The sequence below is a fragment of the Leuresthes tenuis genome, unplaced genomic scaffold (assembly GCF_036924035.1).
Source record: "Leuresthes tenuis unplaced genomic scaffold, fLeuTen1.0.hap1 SCAF_14, whole genome shotgun sequence".
Taxonomy (NCBI): Eukaryota; Metazoa; Chordata; class Actinopteri; order Atheriniformes; family Atherinopsidae; genus Leuresthes; species Leuresthes tenuis.
This window is the reverse complement of record NW_027325368.1, coordinates 12,767,944-12,786,514: the sequence shown is the minus strand read 5'-3', so window position 1 is coordinate 12,786,514 and position 18,571 is coordinate 12,767,944. Positions and strand designations below refer to the sequence as shown.

The 18,571-nt window shown below is 40.6% G+C and overlaps 2 protein-coding genes across 5 annotated transcripts in view; both read left to right on the top strand.

The window, feature by feature from the left end:
• Window positions 1-866: 866 nt before the first annotated feature.
• On the top strand, window positions 867-13,561 carry mapre2 (microtubule-associated protein, RP/EB family, member 2). 3 transcript variants are annotated; one of them, XM_072364561.1, is made up of 8 exons: window positions 5,283-5,625; window positions 5,715-5,844; window positions 8,353-8,480; window positions 9,118-9,263; window positions 9,353-9,569; window positions 9,733-9,878; window positions 11,830-11,988; window positions 12,113-13,561. In XM_072364561.1, exons 2-8 carry the CDS (start codon window positions 5,723-5,725, stop codon window positions 12,209-12,211), a joined length of 1,017 nt encoding a protein of 338 aa, XP_072220662.1. In that variant the 5' UTR covers window positions 5,283-5,625; window positions 5,715-5,722; the 3' UTR covers window positions 12,212-13,561. The 3 variants fall into 3 exon arrangements, with proteins under 3 accessions (XP_072220663.1, XP_072220662.1, XP_072220661.1); XM_072364562.1 differs by lacking the exons at window positions 5,283-5,625; window positions 5,715-5,844 and adding an exon at window positions 867-944; XM_072364560.1 differs by having other exon boundaries at window positions 5,285-5,844.
• A 747-nt stretch (window positions 13,562-14,308) lies between these two features.
• The window catches only part of spidr (scaffold protein involved in DNA repair), a 36,225-nt gene continuing 31,962 nt past the window's right edge, over window positions 14,309-18,571 (top strand). For both annotated transcript variants that reach the window (XM_072364250.1, XM_072364251.1), the window contains exons 1-5: window positions 14,309-14,491; window positions 14,779-14,931; window positions 15,029-15,092; window positions 15,294-15,497; window positions 16,794-16,930. In XM_072364250.1, coding sequence (XP_072220351.1) covers window positions 14,477-14,491; window positions 14,779-14,931; window positions 15,029-15,092; window positions 15,294-15,497; window positions 16,794-16,930 — 573 coding nt within the window. In that variant the 5' untranslated portion in view covers window positions 14,309-14,476. The remainder of the gene's footprint in view (window positions 14,492-14,778; window positions 14,932-15,028; window positions 15,093-15,293; window positions 15,498-16,793; window positions 16,931-18,571) is intronic.

Sequence of the window (18,571 nt, the reverse complement as noted above, 5' to 3'; positions counted from 1 at the left end):
TACTTTTCTCTTAAAATGCGATCAACTGACTTATTTTAGACTTCATCATTATCATCATCGGTTCTTTTTAAAGGTATAAACACAGTCGAGTGAAATAGTGTTTTTTATAACCTACACCCACAGTACCCATCACCAGCCCTTGAACAACAACCACAATATGGCGACATGATTGTTTGTTTCACTGTATGATTTTTTTTTTATTTACTGCACATGGTGTCTGTTTTATCTAAAATACTTTGAAAGCAACTAAAACTGACTTATTTTACACCAAGGAGCGTTGTGTCCATTATCCAGCGCATGACTGCCCCCTGGTGGTAAAATAAGAGGAGTGCAGGACAGTGCATTGGCTACATATGGTAGTCATTAAAAAGAAAGAAGCAAACTTCTCAATGGTTAACCAGAATTACTTTTAACTTAAACTGAACCTATAATTTAGGCATAATACCATGGAAGAAAACTAAAATATATTTATTTATTTATTCCAAATGTAAAATAATCAGAGTGAAAAATGACTTTTGTCGTTTAAACCGCAGCAGCAGCAGCAAAAAAAAGGACGGATATTTGAAATTATGACAAGTAAATCTAGTAAATCTTCCATCTTATTTTGAGAAGTATGATAGGTATTTATTTTTTTATTTCATATTTACATCGATTCAATCTTTTGGCGAAGATTTAAACGTTCACCAGAAGTGAGAGTGAGAGTGACACGGGGCCACAAAAAAGAAAGCTGATGTTGTGAATGATCAACGCATCAAAACGCGATTGGTCAATTTCAGGACAGTTGTCACCATAGGGCCAATCAGTTGCAACACCGATTAGACGTTGTCCAATCAGGTACCTGTTAGCGTTTCATCGTTTTACGAGAATGGGCGTTTGAGGGTGGGGTGACTCAGCCGGAAAACAGCTTTTTTAAAACCTTGAAACCCTAGGGCTGGAGTTCACTGGTAAGTCAGATTTGCTTTGTTGAAGAATTTTCATTTGTAATTTGATTTTAAACGCGAGAAGATGACAAAGGGATGCAGAAACCAGAGCGTGATAGCATGGCTGTCGCTGGTTCGTACGGTGATGTTACCCTGTGTCAGAGCATATGTTGACAGTCACTGACAGAATGTTAGAGCAAAATTAGCATACTGCGACTTGGCGGTTAGCTGCACATAATGTACCACTGTTTCTGTCAGTACCGCCTGGCTTCGTAAAAGATTCTCACTCCTGCTTTTGCATTGCTGTACTTTGTATTGGCTTTCTTTCCAATCCCTGTGCATTTTATTTCCTACACGAAGCGGAGCTAGCTTCATTCACCAGACTCACTGCTGCTAGCTCCTCCGTTATAAAGTTGCTTTTAAAACCTGTCCATAGCCAGGGGTGTCGAGGTTTTTTTTCACCTCATCAACAACGACAGCTAAACGTTTGTCAGAGATGTAATTTGCACCACGGGGACCGAAACGAGACGTGGGGCGTGATCACGGACCAAGCTGGTCTTTGTCTGGGGCGCATAACTGACCTTTTAAAACCCCAATGGAAAACTTCTTCCCACACATGCTGGACCCAAAGTTTTGGCTTTACAGGCGTGACAGATCAGTACTCCATCTCCTCTTTTTTTAAAAATTTTGTCAAGAATATTTTCCACCTTGAGTACCAGCCGAATCTATTACCTACACATTATGACGTGTCCAGTCTGCGTAGGATACCTCCTTGCTATTAATTGTAATGTGCAGGATGGAGTTGCTGCCCCCTGACCCACCAACCAGAAGTGCACGAGAAAGAATGGGGAGAGAAAAAAGTTTATGCACAACAACTCGGTGATAATTAGTTGCAGGCTTACAGGCAGCCCTAATAGTTAGAGTAATGTATCATCCCCCAGCTGTGCAGTAACCATTTGTCACCTCACCCTGTTTGAAATGGACAGCATGCAACTTTAACAGAAAAGCAGCACAATGCAGCTCTCAGTTCGGTCTGCTCGCTCTGTGTTCACGGATTTATTTCCTACAAGACTTTGTTGGTTGTGATTTTAGCCTGACACAACAGGCTCTCAGCAGTATAGTGTATTTTTGATGCAGTCTGAAGGCCGGGGAACATAATTACTCACGTCAAGTTCCTACTTCACTTCCCAAGATTTCATTTTTGAAATGTTGTTACTGTATGAAGAATCTGTTTTTCTTCTGTGCTTGTGAGTTTTAATTTCTTGGTTGTTGTTTTTCTTTTGTCTAATGCACCAAGGAGGACAGTCCCTCTACAACAGAAGTAAGGAATAAAAGGCTAAGAGGACGCATGTCACTCTTATGTTTATATTGATTTTTTTTTTCACCCATAGGCTTTCCCATTTTTATTTATTTTTCTTAAGGAGGCCATGCATGCTGCACCGTTCTGGTGGCACGTCATGCTCAGCAGATTGGAAAGTGTAAAGATCACAGTGACGCGGTACGAAGGGACAGAAGCGCTGCTCACACAAACGAGCGCAGTTTTCTGTTGTCTTAGAAGTTTGACCATGCTAAGCTGCCATGAATACAGCAGACTTCTGTGCTCATGTTGTGACCGCAGATGTCACTGGCCAATCGGAAAGGGCCTTTGGCTTTATTATAAAAGTGGCATGCCTCTGGTTCTCATTGGAGACATTTCTCGTGCTCACAGAGTTATTTGGTGAGCTTAGTTCTTGTTTGGCTCTGCAGGAATTTGTGTAAAGATGACTTCTGGCTCGGTAGAGGAGGGGGGGTTGCACACTGAATATGTTTCCTCCCAGAATTACCAGACAATCTTCCAAAGATAGCCATGAATATTACACACTGCCTGCAGTGCACTGCCTTGATTTGTTTCTGGTCAGTCGAAATTACTGTGGAAGAAAAGCCCCTCAGGGTGGCTTTAGTGCACTTTTATAACGAGGGTGAGTCAAAGTTCAATCCATGGCATGTACTTTTCCTCATGTGACTTACTGACTGACAAAAGGTGAACGGGACTAATCATGTAAGTCACGGCCACAGTTTCCCAGTTTAACACCATCAGAATTCGAAGTATGCATTTCCAAGATGAAATCTTTTCTGGAAAAACATTGTGCAGCTACGGATGAAAAATGATATAACCCTGCAGTATAATCAGTGATGGGGAAAAGTTGTACTAAACTCATATGGTGGATGGCTTAATTTAAAATTGCTTGCATGTGAGGAACAATATTCAAGCTGGAGTGCATTTAGAAATCCTGCTGTTAACATAAATTGCTAAATCTTTTACAACAAAAGGACAAAAAGGCGAATGGAAAAAAGTGTCTTCATGCTGAAATTGTATAAACTTGGTAAGGAAAACCCAACTCTGACTTGAGGTTGATGCCACTAAGTAGGCTTGATTTGTCGTGCTTGATTTATTTTTCTGTTCAAGGTTTATGTTTCTGTCGCTTTCACTTATCCTGATCTGAGATTAGATTTAAACATTTGCAGACTACAGCGTATGGAGGTCAAAGGCCTGAACGTGACCTCAACTTCAGCCTGATGGGGGCACTACAGTTTCAAGCATGTGCATTGGACATCTGACCAGTAGCTTAATGCTCCCAGTGCTGGTCAGGTTCAAATATCACTTGCTTTATTGTCAGTGGACTCTGGAGAGTGAAATTTCCTTTCAGACTTCCTGGTAAAGTTTTCTAAAATATGTTTTAGCTCAAGTGTGGCAGGGCTTGGACTGACTGAGAATGTAAAACTTGAACAAAATATTTTCTTAGACAGTGACATGGCTGACATTGGCGAGGCTTGCATTTTGACCCACTGACATCAGAAACAAGAGGCGCTGCTGGCTTGTGAAAAACGTTCTAGGTTAAAATGTGATTTGACCTTTAGTCTGGCGGTAGTGTTGGATGGATTGTGGTATTGATCTCAAAATCTGCAGCTGCCTTCTCTTGAAGAAACAACAAACAAAGACAGAGAAGGAAGATGGCAAGAAAGAAATCAAGGCAGTAAAAGAGAAAGGTAGGAATGCATTACCTTGATGTTTTAGCCACATGGGTTGTGTTGAAGGCCTTATGACTGACTGGCTGGACATGCTCGCTGCATGAAATTCCTGCATAAAAACGTCATAGCTGTGTTGCATATTGGCTGATGTAGTCCATCGCTGTTGTAGAGCTGTGATTTTCTTTTCTTTTTCACCTTTTTCTTAAGATCAGTTCTACATCATGCTGGTTAAATATATGCACATCCATAGAAGTCTCACATTTTTGATTGCTAACCATAAGACTGAGCTGAGAGACACTTTGAAGTGTGTGAGGTTGAGTCATTTGGACACACTGACCAACTACTCAACTAGATATTTTGTAAAAGAAAAAAAAATAATTAAAAAAATGTATGTGCCGAAGAATGTGCTTCACAATGGGAATGGATGGGAAGGTTTTGAACAGCTCAAGATCCGAAGCATGTACGCTATCGGCTATAACACATGTTTAACCAGTGTGATGGGACGAGCAGGCATGGCTTTCAGCAGCGCCTAGTCCCGAGAGGGTCAAGATGCCTTTTTAAGACTCATCCAAGTCTTGGAATGTGATGTATTGACCACGTTAAGCACTCAATCTAAACACAGTCGAGCTTTGTTTCACTCGAAATCAGTAAGACTCTCAAACAGCTGAGGACAGCCACAGTGATGGAGCCGGCAAAGCTTCACGATGAGGAAATACGTCCACTGCTTGCAAAGGATTTTTGACAGTGTAAGAAATAGACATTTAAAGTTTTGATTCATTTAGTTTAACCGGTAACGTTTGAGCCAGCAAACGGAGGGCTCTACATGTAAAGGGGTTATATTTCCAACCAGTTTCCTCTAATTCGAATGTGACTGCTCTCAAATTAATAGATCTGCCCATGTTCATTAAACTGAATATGTTTTAGTAGAAAGTTAAGGTGGTAATCGTTGCTGTACAGATTTTCCTAACTTGACTGTAAGTCCTTGGATTTCTGTTTCATTGACAGAAATCACTTCAGTTTCTGGGTAATGCTACTTTTAAAAAAGAAAATATGAGGGGGAAACAAAAAGTGAGAAATCACAAGTCCTCATAGCCATTGTTTTTAAAATGTGTTCTGTCCAACCAGCTGTCCATAACTCCAAAAGTCCTAAAGCTCTTGATCGCAGTTAAGAAGCTCAAACCAGCGGCGTTCTGCTCATTTTAAGTGACGTTTTAATGGTTTTTATCTAGCTTGATTGATTCATATGGTTAGTAATCAATTATTTTCTTTCCATAATTGCATACCATGTGTGGTCATAATTTCCATTAGCTCGACCTTCATGTGTTTTTGACTGTTTTAGTGCCAACGAAATATGACATGTCACCCTTAGGATTTCAGGATGAAGCCGGGTGGGCTGCATTTTCCTTCAAATCTAATTCGTATCTTAACTGATTTGGTCTCGCTGCATTTGAATGTCGCTTTTGTCTCAGAGGCAACAGAGAGTTGATTTCAATAAGCGACGCGCATCACGCATTGATCTGACCTGTTGTAATGCTTTTCTAGCGGTCAGTGGATCAATGTAAATTGGTGCACTGAAATAGCCCAACATAAGGAACAGGCAGCCAACCCAAACGGTCACGTGGTACACAGGGTGCTGCGACGTCACCACGGCAGAGATTTGTGAGGAATAAGCAGACTGAAGCAAAGAGCCCCGGAGGTGCGGCACTTTCTTTAGTATCTGCATCGTTCCTACTCCGTTTTTTTTCCCGGCCAGAGAAAGAACAGAGCATCTGTTCTATATTTTAGAGACCCAAATGCCCGGTCCCACCCAAGCCCTTTCCCCAAATGGAGAGAATAACAACGACATCGTCCCGGACAACGGAACCAACATCATTCCTTACAGGAAAAATACAGTGCGAGGAGAGCGCGCCTACAGGTAAACCAGTGTAATGCCGCATTTGAAATGTTAATATAAAGAAAAAGAAAAAAAAAAGATGTTGAAAAGACACACACTGCTGCAAACAGAAACCTGTATTCTGGCCTCCCCCCTCGACGTTTCTCGCTTTGCAGCGAGCCGCTATTTTTCCCTCCTGTCTCCCAGTGTCATGTCATGTTAGCTCTGAGCGGGTCCGACACTATGGCGCAAATCGCTCTCAAGTTAGCTTAAAACAATCCCCTTCTGCCTCATAGCCCCGTCCTTTTTGCTGATAGCTGTGCAGCGGTAAGTGTTTTGGTCAGTAGTGACAGAGGGACATTTTCTGGGGAGGTGCGTCGTTACGGACCAGCTTGTCAAATGACAGTAATACACAGACTGCTGCTGTTATTAGAACATTCCCATATCGTGACATGACACTGCAGCCACTGAGTAGTCCCAACCGCCAAGATTAAAGGATATTTGGTGCTGTATTAATATGTCAAACATAAAACCTACTGAATAAACCCGTTTTCCCTTGGCCGAATTGAGGCATCAGCCCAGCCCTGGTGCTGGCTGGCTACTCCTGCCAGGCTAACAAAGCATGCTAACGGCAGCTCATACATCCGCTTTGTTGACATGAGATGGGCTGGCCCAGTTTCCTTCCTTCCTTCCCAGAGGATCACACAGGCGAGGGATGAGGATCTGCTGCTGCTGCTGCAGCGCCGTGAAAACCCAATTTAAATACCGAGAGGTTCTCATTATTATGACGCATACATTGGTGTCGGTTTGTGGATGATGGTTTGCACGATTTGATGTCATTTTACTCCCTGATTTTTAGATGATCGGAGATGTGTGTCGATGCAGCTTTCATGCCAGTGCCTGGAATGGTTTTCTTGTAATGGGAATATAATAAAAAACAAAGCAATTAACTTATGTGCATGTTGAAGAATGCTGATCACTATTTAATTTGTTTGAATGTAAATATACAGAAGCTTTAACATTTGAGCACTGGCTGGTTGGGCTTAAAGGGTCCACAAACGCACCACTTTCCCTCCTTGCAGTTTGAAAGAGGGACAGATACTCTGACGGGAAGCTACATGCAGGATGTCGGAAGAAAATCAACAGAATTTATGTTGGTGTGGTTTGGCTCTACATTCCCTTATAAAGGGGACACACTCTGAAAATAAAGGCAAACATTTCTCTGGTTTATCAGCTTCGTGATGTTGTGACCTTTGTAGCCTCTCTATCTCGGTCCAGTTGAACGTCTGTGGGAGATTTCAGATCACACAAGTGGAGTTCATCTATCCTGCAAGGGTCCATAGACTCATGGAATTGATGTTTTAAAAATCAAAAAAGCACCAAATCTGGTTTGAGACCATACTGTGGCCCAACACTGTACTGACATATTCTATGTGTTTTAAAACTCGTTTTTTAGCCGGTACTCTCAGAAAATGTTGGAATGTGAATATCTGTAGGTTCAGAGTGAACTTGTGGAATTGGACATTTTGTGTAACCGCCTAATCTGTAGCTTAAGGATCAAAGTTTGAGTTTCTTGATGTATTTCTGGCACATTGTGTGCTTTCAGTATGTAGGCTTACAAGCGGGGGGGAGGTGTGTTGGGGCCCCAAAAGCCATCCTTTGGTAACCAAATAATAATGGAGCTGTTTTTCTAAATGGACTAAGCAACCGTTTCTATTTACCATGAGAGAAAAACATAATTAAACCGATGGGCCCAGATGAAATCACGATTTCTCCTAATGACAAAAGTGGATCACTTCTCTGTTGCTTGTTTTGATCGTTTGATTGCAAAGATTTTAGACTTTCCCTAAAAGTGCAGCGTTAACAAATATGTGTGTTGAGATACTCTAATCTGCTTTGAGTCTGTATCTCCACTAAATCTAAATTTAGCAACAAGGTTTTTGGTGTCATTTATTACTTTACTGTTCTGCCTTGTTTCTGTGCTGCGGGTGTATTCAAGTCTGACTGTTATGGGACCTGTTCTATACAAAGATGTAAGGCAAAGATATCGTACTGTGAAATTTTCATTCTGATATGTGACTAATTCTATGGGTCAAATCTAAAATGAACTTTGATCCTATTTGAGCCACGGCCGCTAGGTTTCTTCACTCTGTTGACACGCCTGATGAAGTTTGGGTATGTCTAAAGTTAAGTGAGTGGATACTGGTGACATGCAGGGGTAGGTGATCAGTACTGCTTACGTAAATGCTACAACAACTGCTTTTATTTTGTAAAAAAAAAACAAAAAAAGAACTTGGAACTTGGACGTCATGTCATGACGTGGATCTTCCGGCCAGTTGTACTGTTACAGCTGTTCATAATGGTCTTTTCCTGGTAAATGGTTACAGTTTTCTGAAATCTTCACATATTTCAGTTGGCTGTTTTTTTTTTTTCTTTTGTTTTTATCTTTTCTTTTCTTTTGGTGACCAACCTGAAACGGTAGGAGATGGAACATTGTTTGTAGATGCATTGCGTTTGTTATTGAGTTTGTCTATTTTTTTTCCATTGCAGTTGGGGGATGGCGGTCAATGTATATTCTACCTCAATAACCCAGGAGACTATGAGCAGGCATGACATAACTGCCTGGGTTAACGATATTCTCTGCCTAAACTATACGAAAGTGGAGCAGCTCTCCTCAGGTGAGAACACACTGACCCTTAAAAAGCTACTCTTATTTCTCCCTTTTTTTTTTCTTGCACTTCTGCAGCATGCGTCGGAGTGGAAGTTTGAGATGGGGGGGTTAGGGTTAGGGTTATACTTTAGCCTGTGAAGCATGACAAATACATTTCTGTGTAAGCTGGCAGTTGAAGCAACCTGTGGACACATGCTCACCTTTCCCTGGCAGAGAGCGGTCTATAAATAAACCTGTAGCCTGCCATGTTCTCCTGCTGTAACCAAGTAATCCAATTTCAATCACTTGCTGCCATTACAAGCGCACACACACACACACACACACACGCACAGCACTCATTTTCTTAAGTTGAAGGCTGATTGGTTGATTGCTTCTTACATGCTCCTTTGTTAGGTTACTTGGGATTTGTCTAGAGCTTTTACCCTCTTTTGAAAACAGATATAGATGCAAATTAGTCTCACTTTACATTAGCCACCGAAGAATCTTCCTAAATATTTTTTTGAGGATTTTTTTTTTTCATGCTAAGGCGCACATGATAAATGTCAGACTATAGCTGCACTCAGTTATTTATGAGGCAGGAGTGTACTGCATCACAGGTTTTAGAGGTAAAGATGTGCTTGACTCACTTTTTATTACTTCTACAGGAGCTGCCTATTGTCAATTCATGGATCTGCTCTTCCCGGGCTGCATCAGTCTTAAGAAGGTCAAATTTCAAGCTAAATTGGAGCACGAGTACATTCACAATTTTAAACTGTTACAGGCATCCTTCAAAAGGATGAATGTGGACAAGGTGGGTGTCCTAAACGTGACTTTAATCTGAACTAAGGCTCGCTTGTTGTGGCTTGGGTTGAACTTTGTCCCTTTTTTCTTTTTGTTTAGATTATTCCTGTAGAGAAACTGGTTAAAGGCAGATTTCAGGACAATCTTGACTTCATCCAGTGGTTCAAGAAATTCTTTGATGCCAATTATGACGGCAAAGAGTACGATCCGGTTGAAGCCAGACAGGGTCAGGATGCCATTCCTCCACCTGACCCGGGTGAGCAGATTTTCAACCTGCCAAAAAAGTCTCACCATGCAGCCAGCTCTCCCACTGCAGGTAAGCGTCAGCTGCAGCGTATCTTTCACCTTATTCCCACTTTATTCTACATGGCTACGTTTTCAGACTGTTAACATGTATCGCCCTATCAGATCATATGACTATGAGATGGGAGTTTTGTCAGGCTTTCTCCTTGATATGATGGACATTTTACGTATTACAGGTGCATCGAGGTCAAGCTCCGTTATCCCTAAGTCTGCAACACCAACATCCAGACCCTCATCGGCCAAAAAGATCCCTGCAACTGCATCAACTCCTGTCAAAGGAGAGAAAGAACTGGAAGCACAGGTCACACATCTTACTGAGCAGGTATGTTTAAAAAAAAAAAAACAAAAAAAAAAAACGTTGTGATCACTGAATAGTTAGAGGTTTGTTGTTGGTTGTTTGTTTTTTTTAAATAACCTGTTGCATATATGGACAGAGATAGTCTAAAGTAATATTGCGCAAACTTGCTTTGTTGACAGCACCAACGATCTGTGTTCTGATCCCGATCAAACCATCGGATTAATGCCAAATGTGAAATATACCAAGAATGAAATGCCAAATGAAACAAGTTGTTGAAATGAAATGGAGAAAAATACTGTATTTGTCTCATAAAAATTGGAACAATAACAAATGAGGCTTTCATATGGTGGAATTCAAAATTCAGACACAAATTGTTTGAATTTAAACAATTGCTTCCTTTCTCACGTTGAAAATCAAACTGACCAGTGGCTGGTCTCCACGAGAGAAGTCTGTGGAGTTGGTGTTGACTGTGGAGAAAATGACTTGCAGGACATTTAAAGAGCTTCAGGCAAATCTGTAGTAATCTGTCGTGGTGGTTTCAGGCTGTGACCTTACTCTGCACACTGAACCTAAGAGGACCTCATGGACAAAGGCCACAAGTTCCTTTGTGCCTACCTTCTTGGAAATAAAAGCACAAAAGCCACAATCTTTATGGGCTAACATTCTATGGACAGAGGAATCCAAAGCAGGGCTGTTTGGGAATATATTACGTCAGATTCTTTATAGGAGATGAAATTAGAACCCAAAAGCAAAGGAACATCCTACTTACTGTCAAACATGGTGGAGGTTCTGTTATACACTGGGTCTGCTTTGCTGTATATGGCGCTTGAGGCATTTCATGTATCAAAATAGATGGAACCTTTTATTGCTTTTATTGTATATTAACACATAACATAAATTCTATTTGGATCAAACCATTGAACTTCAAAAGTATTAAACAGAAAATAAATTAATACTGGAATAAAGAAATCAAATTGGACAAAACAAAGATGATCAAGTGCACCACAAGATGAATGTGCACTTCACTAAAAATAAATGTCCTCTTTGGGTGTTCAGGAGCATAGTCACTGTTCGTGGAAGGAAGGGGAGCAATGAAATGACTAAATCTACCAAGACATTTTGCAGGAAAGTGTCACTCGAGCTGAGAAAACCAAGGTCTGTTGTTTTTCTGAAGGATCTGAAGCACACCTCCAACTTCAGAAAGAATAGATGATAAGAAAAAGTGTTCATAGCAGGGAGTTCTCTTTGAAAACTTTTGGCGAAATCTGCATTTACAAAAATAATTCCTTCAAACTTCACCGAGAAGTTTCCAAATGGAAACAAGAAAGGTTCAGAGGTTGCTGTTATTGCTCGAGGTGATTGTCTTGTTAATGGCTTTAAATAATACTCGACCGCCCAAATCCGAGTTGCATATTGTGTGTTCCGCTGTGACTCTGCTTTTACTCTATTAAACTGCAGTGGATGTAAAGTGTTGCAGTTTGGTTAACCTCAGCTGTTTCAGGCGTGGCTGAGTAGCATTAAATGGCTACAATGGTGTAGTTCCACAATGAGATCCAACATGTAAAAGCAAAGGCAATGTGTGTTGCTGGCCGTATTAAATTGTACCGTATATAGAAGATTCAAGCCAAGGACTAAACAAAACTGAAGCCAGCTGGAGTCTGTTTATGCATTAACCCACAGCTGGAAAACATCCCCAACCAGCAGTCAAATTTTATAATGATTTGCACATAAGGGACAGTTTCACAACAGACCTGACGAACAGATGAATTATGTATGCACTTTTAAGGTCGAATCCACAAACCTATAAATGAAGCTACTTTTTGGTCCAGCATGACGTTTTGACAGCTTATCTTCTGCTCCATCGTTTGTCCAGTTGACCTCGTGACTGCTGATCTGTTACCATCCGACTGCAGCCAAAGTTCAAGCTGCTTTTTGTGTTTTCGATGCTTCAGCAGTCCTCTGTTTTTATCGTCAGGTGAACACGTTAAAGTTGGCACTGGAAGGAGTGGAGAAGGAGCGGGACTACTACTTCAGCAAGCTGCGAGAAGTGGAGCTGCTGTGCCAGGAACATGGAGAGGAAAGCGCCCCATTTGTGGAGCGGCTAATGGAGGTGCTTTATGCCTCAGATGAACAGGTCAGCGATTCCAGATTGATCTGAGCAGGATTCGGGACAGTCGGTGTTTGTTTGTGTTGCAGCCGAGTCTTTGTGTGTGCTTAATTAATGGTGTCTTTTTTTTTTTCTTTTCTTTTTTTTTAAGGATCGAGCAGAGCTAGCTGAGGGTGACGGACAGGAAGTGGACCAGCAAGCCCACGAGGAGGCACCGGATGATCAGCAGGAGGAACAAGATGAATACTGACTGCCATCATCCCTCACCGCGGTTCCACCCCTCTTTTTAAATCTGTGAGAACTGTTAAAGGACTTTTAATTTTTCCTCATGGTTTATTTTTGTTTGTTCTCTCCAAGACTGAGCACATGAAGCAACCTCCTGACTAGAAGTTCCATCACAGGTTTTTATTTTTTTTTTTCTATCCCTCCGCTGACTATTCGATGTTTTTTGTGACTTTTGGTGAACTGCTGTGGCCGGTGTGTGGTGATGACCTCCACTAGCAGACGAGCTCAGACCATCACAGGAGTTTCCAAGGACTATGTGGGCGGAAAGTCCATTCAAATCCTGCAGTAGATGTGGTGAAATGTTGAAGTTTAGATGGGTAACTGTTACCTGTCATTGCAAATTTTAACCTTTGAGCTTTTGACCTTTTTTTTTTTTTTTTTTTTTCCTTTTTTATTTTGTTGTTATTTTGCATATCAATATTAACCACAAGAATGCAATAAGCAAAAGCCCTGGAAGGGCTCATAGTAGCTCTTATTTAACCCTCTCCCATATGTTGCACTGACGCTGACTCTTTATTGGGCAATCTGCCCATAGATCCTCATCATATTTATTGTTATTATTATTATTAAGCCTTAGGAATAGTGCAAATTCTGCATCACGTCCTTTTGAATTAGGACAATACAGTCAACGAATTGTGGATGAAATGTAGTTAAATGCCAACTCGTGACTGTTTGACAGTTGCTCTCACAAAGACAACGATGTGTTATTCGCACCATATAACTGGTTTAGTGATAGTTTTATTTGTCATAAAACATAGGGAAGGAAGAGTCGTTATTGTGGACTAGTCTTATGATGAAGCAGCATTTAAATTTTCCAGCCTCTATCAGAACTTGTGATCTGTCCAGTTTCCTGACATTTCTTATTTTTTAGAGCTTTTCTTTTTTAAACCACAGGTCTTAGGGAAAGGTCGGTTCACTGAGCAATTTGCCTCACTATATTCCAGTAAGTACATTGTATACCCTTTCTTAATATTGCATTTACTAATAATGACCTGGGCAGTGCACCACGACGACGCTTTAGTTATATATTAATGTGTAAATGAAAAAGGAATGTAAACATGTACTGTCAATAGTTAATGAATGGTAAATGTTTTTTTTTTCTTTTGTTTTTTTTTCCATGTCCCACTCATTATGCATTCCCCAGAAAAAAAAAGGTGTTGCATGTTTGCATTTTATTTGTGAATAACTTGACCTGCTTTTTACATATTTAATAAAAAACAGACATGTTAAGTGAGCTTTTGTATGTTTAACCTGCTATTTGAAAGATGTCGAGATTCGGATGGATTTCCTGTAATAAAAATACACCTTGAGTCCACGGGAGGTTTGTCATGTAACTCAAGACTGACAGTGTGACTGCATCGTTGCTAAAAGAAGCCGCAACAACTTAATTCTCTGCAGCTATGGTCAATGACGTGTAGAATTATTCATTCAGTTGAGTTTATCTGGTGCCAATTTTGCAACAAAAGTCATCTGGGGGCACTTTACAGAGAGAGCAAGTTCTATGAAACGCAGGCCTTCTTGTAGTGTACGTTTAAGTGTGCAAGCAGTGATATTATTCACCGTATATTATATACTATATATTCTTATTATTATTCATCAGAGGAAAAGGCACCGAAAGCAAAACATAGAAATACTCACTTTACTAGAGCAAAACAACAAGAAAATACAACCGGACATGGAGAATTCAACATGAAAATGGCATTTTATTTTTGTACACAGTGGAGTTGGAGCTTCTATGCATATCATTATATGCTTATGAGAATTTAAATATACATCTATACTGCAAAATCTTACATAGTATTAGCTTTTGTATCAATATAAACTAGAAAAATAAATGCCCTTTCTTTAATTATAGTCTACCGCAATAGTCAGTACTTCTCCCACTGCTCCCGAGAAGCTTTGAAATGGACACGTATTAGCCAATTCACGTTTAGGAAAAACATAAATGAATGATGAAAAAAAAAAGTGATTTTGTAACTCACGCCCATAAGCAACCCGCCTGCCTCCGGCCCGTGTAGGTGTATAATTAAACAAACCCTCTTTAGTGTCAGTAAACGCAACAAGTTTTTTCTTCTCTCCACCTCCAGTTAGCTGTAACTGCAAACCGCCGGCCAGCAAACACCGGCAACTTCATAAAAACGGGTTAAAGGGTTGTCTCTGCTTACATGACGTTGTGAGAGCACGCACACCAACAACGACAGTTACCTAAACTTTAATCGTCTTTGTCTCCATGTCTTCTAGAAAGGTAAGAAAGCCGCTAAATGGCTGGCATTTAGCGTCAGTTGACGCTAACCACACCAGCTTAGCTAGCTTTTGCAACCCATGTTATGTGGCTCTGCCTACTCACACAAATCCAGTTGACCCACCAGCCACGCTCACAGCTAACAGATTTGTATTATTTGTTAGTAAAACTACACTGTATATTCTCAATTCTACTAATTTAGCTCATAAATGAACCAAAAAAAAAAATCAATTCAACGGATTGTCTTTGAACTTCTCAGCTGACCTAACTTCTTTGTCCGCCCTCTTTAGCGGAAAAGATGCTTCAAGGACATAAAGTGCGTCTTCTTTCCGGATGATGTCGAAAGTGGTCTTAAGAAAGTGGGGAGGGAGGCTTCATCCATTTCGTCCGCAAGGAGCTGGGAGAAGTGTGGAGACAGTTTTTTAGACACTCCAGTGATAAAGGTTCATACAAATCATCATGAAGTTATGGATATTCACATAACTGTCCAGCTGTTTGCATTAACACCACATTAGCTCATACTTTTGGCTTTTGTTGTAGAACCTCCAGTCATCAGAGAGAAAGCGGTCTGCCATCAGGAAGCTTGCTCAGTCACCTGTTTCAGGTAATGTGTGGAATGATACTAATAGTTTGTGTGTTATCTATGATTGTTGTAATTTTAAGGTCTTTTTTTTTTTAATATATGGGCTTTCATTATGTCTTTCATTATGTCTTATCTAAACTAACTTTGAATAATGTGATTCCATTAATCACAATTATTTTTTATTCTGACGTCCTTTTCCCCTATTTGTCTGCATTTCTACAGTGCAAAGCGCTGCTCCTTGCAGTAACGAGGACCCAGTGCACATTACATGGAGCTCAAGTGACTCTGAACAGTCTGACAGTGAGACCCAGCTGCATCAGTCCAGAGTTGTTTCACAGCAACAGCAGCGGCCTCACAGATCGGGGAAATGCATAGCTCCCATTCAGTCTTGCAACGGCACGCTGAGCGTGCTCACCACTGATAAAGGTAAAGAATGAAGACATTTTGTGTTTCAGGTTTTTCCGTTTCTGTTATTTTTTTTTTTTTTTTTTCCCCCACCTGATTGCACGAGTGAGATATGTATTAACTGCCAAGCTGGAGGTGAAAAAGAAAACGTGAGGCTCACTGGTCCTCATCCTTACTGGCTTTATGTTACACTAAGTTTTTGGGTATATAAGGTGTTAATCTATCGGAAGTCCTTTTCACATATGTGCTGTGCCTTACCGGTGTAAAAAAAATGGACCTCGTCGTTAACCTGTTTCTTTGTGGTAATTCACACATGCCAAACAGAACCGCAGACACATCGGTGTGTGCATGCATCAAATCAGGGTCTCGGAATCAACTGAGTGATGACAATGCTGTTGGCGGATCAGTTCTAGCTTTAAAGTCCTAACGTAGAGATCCTGGGACTGCAAACACAGGTTGTCACAAACCAAAAGCTATGCACATTTTGTTTAAGCTTAACCAAACAGATTTGAGGTGTTGCTGCCCCAGAGCCTGTTTTCAAGTCCAATCTGATTTAGTACAAATTTGAACGGTGTGATTTCCTGCCTGAGAGTGCAAATGGAAGACTCCTGTGACCTTCCCAGATATGATATAATATCCCAGATTTTCCTGGAAATATGTTTAAACTTTATTTAACCGGGAAAGAAAAAGTAGAAGAAAGCTGGAGAAAAATCTCTCACATTTTCCTTTTGTGGCTGTGCTTTTCAGCATTGTATTTTCTTCCTGGAGATTTGTTTCCAGTAAGGACAACAACAACCTCCACTGGAGACACTATGCAGCCCAGTTTGCCTGCTTTAAACCAGTCTATGGAATTGTGTCTGATTCCTTTTCAAAAGATTCCTTCAGATTTCCTCTGTTAATAAATGGAAACACGGCCACTGTAATCAACATGCACTGGGGAAGGTGCTTTTTAAACCTGCCCTCTTCAGTTCTCTTTCAAACTGTCTTGTCATCTCTTGTTAAGATATGCGTAAGTGTGTATAAGTATTTTTTGTCTTGGATCAGTTGTGTGTGTTTGACAATGAGTCACAGAGGAAAACTCAAAGTCAGTTGCCTTTGTCAAGCATCTAGATATAAAACACATGTCGAAAGAGAGAAAATAAGCTTATTGCTCATAATGTTTAACTGTTTATTTGAGTCAAAGTCAATTTAAGCCTTTTCCAGATTTTAAGTAGTTAATGTGTTTTATGAACCCTTATGACAAGAGAACAGCTGAGCTGTCTGTCCGTAAGACCTTGCAGCTTTTGAAATAACTTGAACTTTCTTTCTTTCCTTAAGATGACCTCCCGGTTATAGACACAGACAGCGATCTGGATGATTCGGGGGAAGACGTCGAAAAAGACAGTGGGCAACAAATCTCAGACTGTGTATCCGCTGATGACGAACCAAGAGACTCCCCTCCTAAATCTCAGAATGTGAGTGTGTTTTGCGACTACATAATAATCTGCAGGATAACAAAAAGCAGAGCAACATTAAGATCTGCATTCATGCATCAAAGGCTTTAGTGCACTGGTCCGATGACACATAGTTAATGATGAGTAATAAAAGCACAGTTGTGAATGCATTGCACCCATTATCATGGCTGTAATTAGTTTTAAGGAACACTAGGGGGAGCTAAAACATCTTTTTAAGCTCAATCCAGTTATATTCATTCATGGCATCATCCACAACAACAAAATATCGTTGACTGATTATGCATGCAGGCATCTAAGGTGTATATATTGTTATCAGATATTAAACATTGTCATTCGCTCTTCTCCTGGTTGTCAGTGCGGCAGCTTACAGCATAGTTTTACAGTAGAACCTGATTAGTTTTGCTGCCACTTGCACACAGTTCGCTGTATGCATGCATGTATGTATTTGAGTTTAAATAGAATTTCTGCCACACATATTTTTTTTAAATCATAATATCAGTGATCAGTTATTTTTTATTTAAGTGGCTGTGATTGTGTTTTTATCTGCGGTGCCACTAGGTGGCGTGTGTAGCAGTCATACTTTGACATCCTCAGAGGGCCTGACAGGCACTGCATGGGGCACTTGCAAGAATCATGTTATGTTCTGTCAAAGTTCACAAGCTGAGATAGCAATAAAACTCTGACTCTTCCAGAGCAGATGTCAAGACTATGCTTGACGTGCATGACATGAAACCTTTTTCTACCACTCAAGCAAATGCTTCTTATTGTTGTTTTGGGACAGCGTTGTTCAAGGATGTAACGGAACAGTCGATTTATGAATAATGACAACGCAGTAAAATACCTGACGTGTGGATAGATGGACACGATTCTCTTGCTTTTGATGAGTGTTCGCATATTCGCCAGTGTTTTGTCTTTTGTGGGCTCTCATGCATGCACCACAGATCTGGCTTTCCTTCTCAGAAGCTATTCATGAGCAGTGTTTGTTCAGGGCAGGGCTGGCATGGAGAGAATGCACAAGGAGTGGTGAAGATGTTCTGTTCAGGTTCCGTGTCTCTCTCTCTCTCTCTCTCTCTCTCCCTCACACACACACACACACACACACACACACACACACACACACCGCCTTTAGTCTTTACACAGTTATTGATCAGCCCGTTGTGGCTAAAATATGGAAATATTGTGGTTTAACATAAAGGGTTTTATGAAAATATCCTCACAGCGGGGGAAATGATAGATTGCCTGCTGATTAAATCCTGAAGCGTGCTGTGAACCTCTATATGAATGTAAGTAACCAGTCATTTGCAAAGAGGATCTTGAGTTTGGAGGTTTTATGTCAAGAGGAAGCCTGCTTATAGATTATCATCACTCCCGCAGACCCAGCTACTTCCTCTTGTCACAATTTAATTTGCTGCTATCAGCTCTTTGGGGTCAAACAAGATTTAAGATCTCTAAACAGGAGGCTTGTGGTCAGAAGCCCAAGAGAAGATGGAGTTCTAAGGGCCCAGTTTTTCAAAAATAGGTGTTTTTTTTTCGACAGATTGATTACTACATATTTGGTAATGGAAATGAGCTTTAGCTATTTAGCATTTGGCGCTATTAGATATAGCTCGTTCGTTATTATATGGGCTCAGTAAATACTGA

What these genes read in the sequence shown, in the direction of transcription:
- mapre2 (XM_072364561.1), top strand. Translation starts at nt 5,723, where the DNA reads ATGCCCGGTCCCACCCAAGCCCTTTCCCCAAATGGAGAGAATAACAAC. An exon ending in AGTGGAGCAGCTCTCCTCAG is followed by an intron (nt 8,481 to 9,117) that starts GTGAGAACACAC and finishes TTACTTCTACAG; the next exon opens with GAGCTGCCTATTGTCAATTC. An exon ending in AGCCAGCTCTCCCACTGCAG is followed by an intron (nt 9,570 to 9,732) that starts GTAAGCGTCAGC and finishes TACGTATTACAG; the next exon opens with GTGCATCGAGGTCAAGCTCC.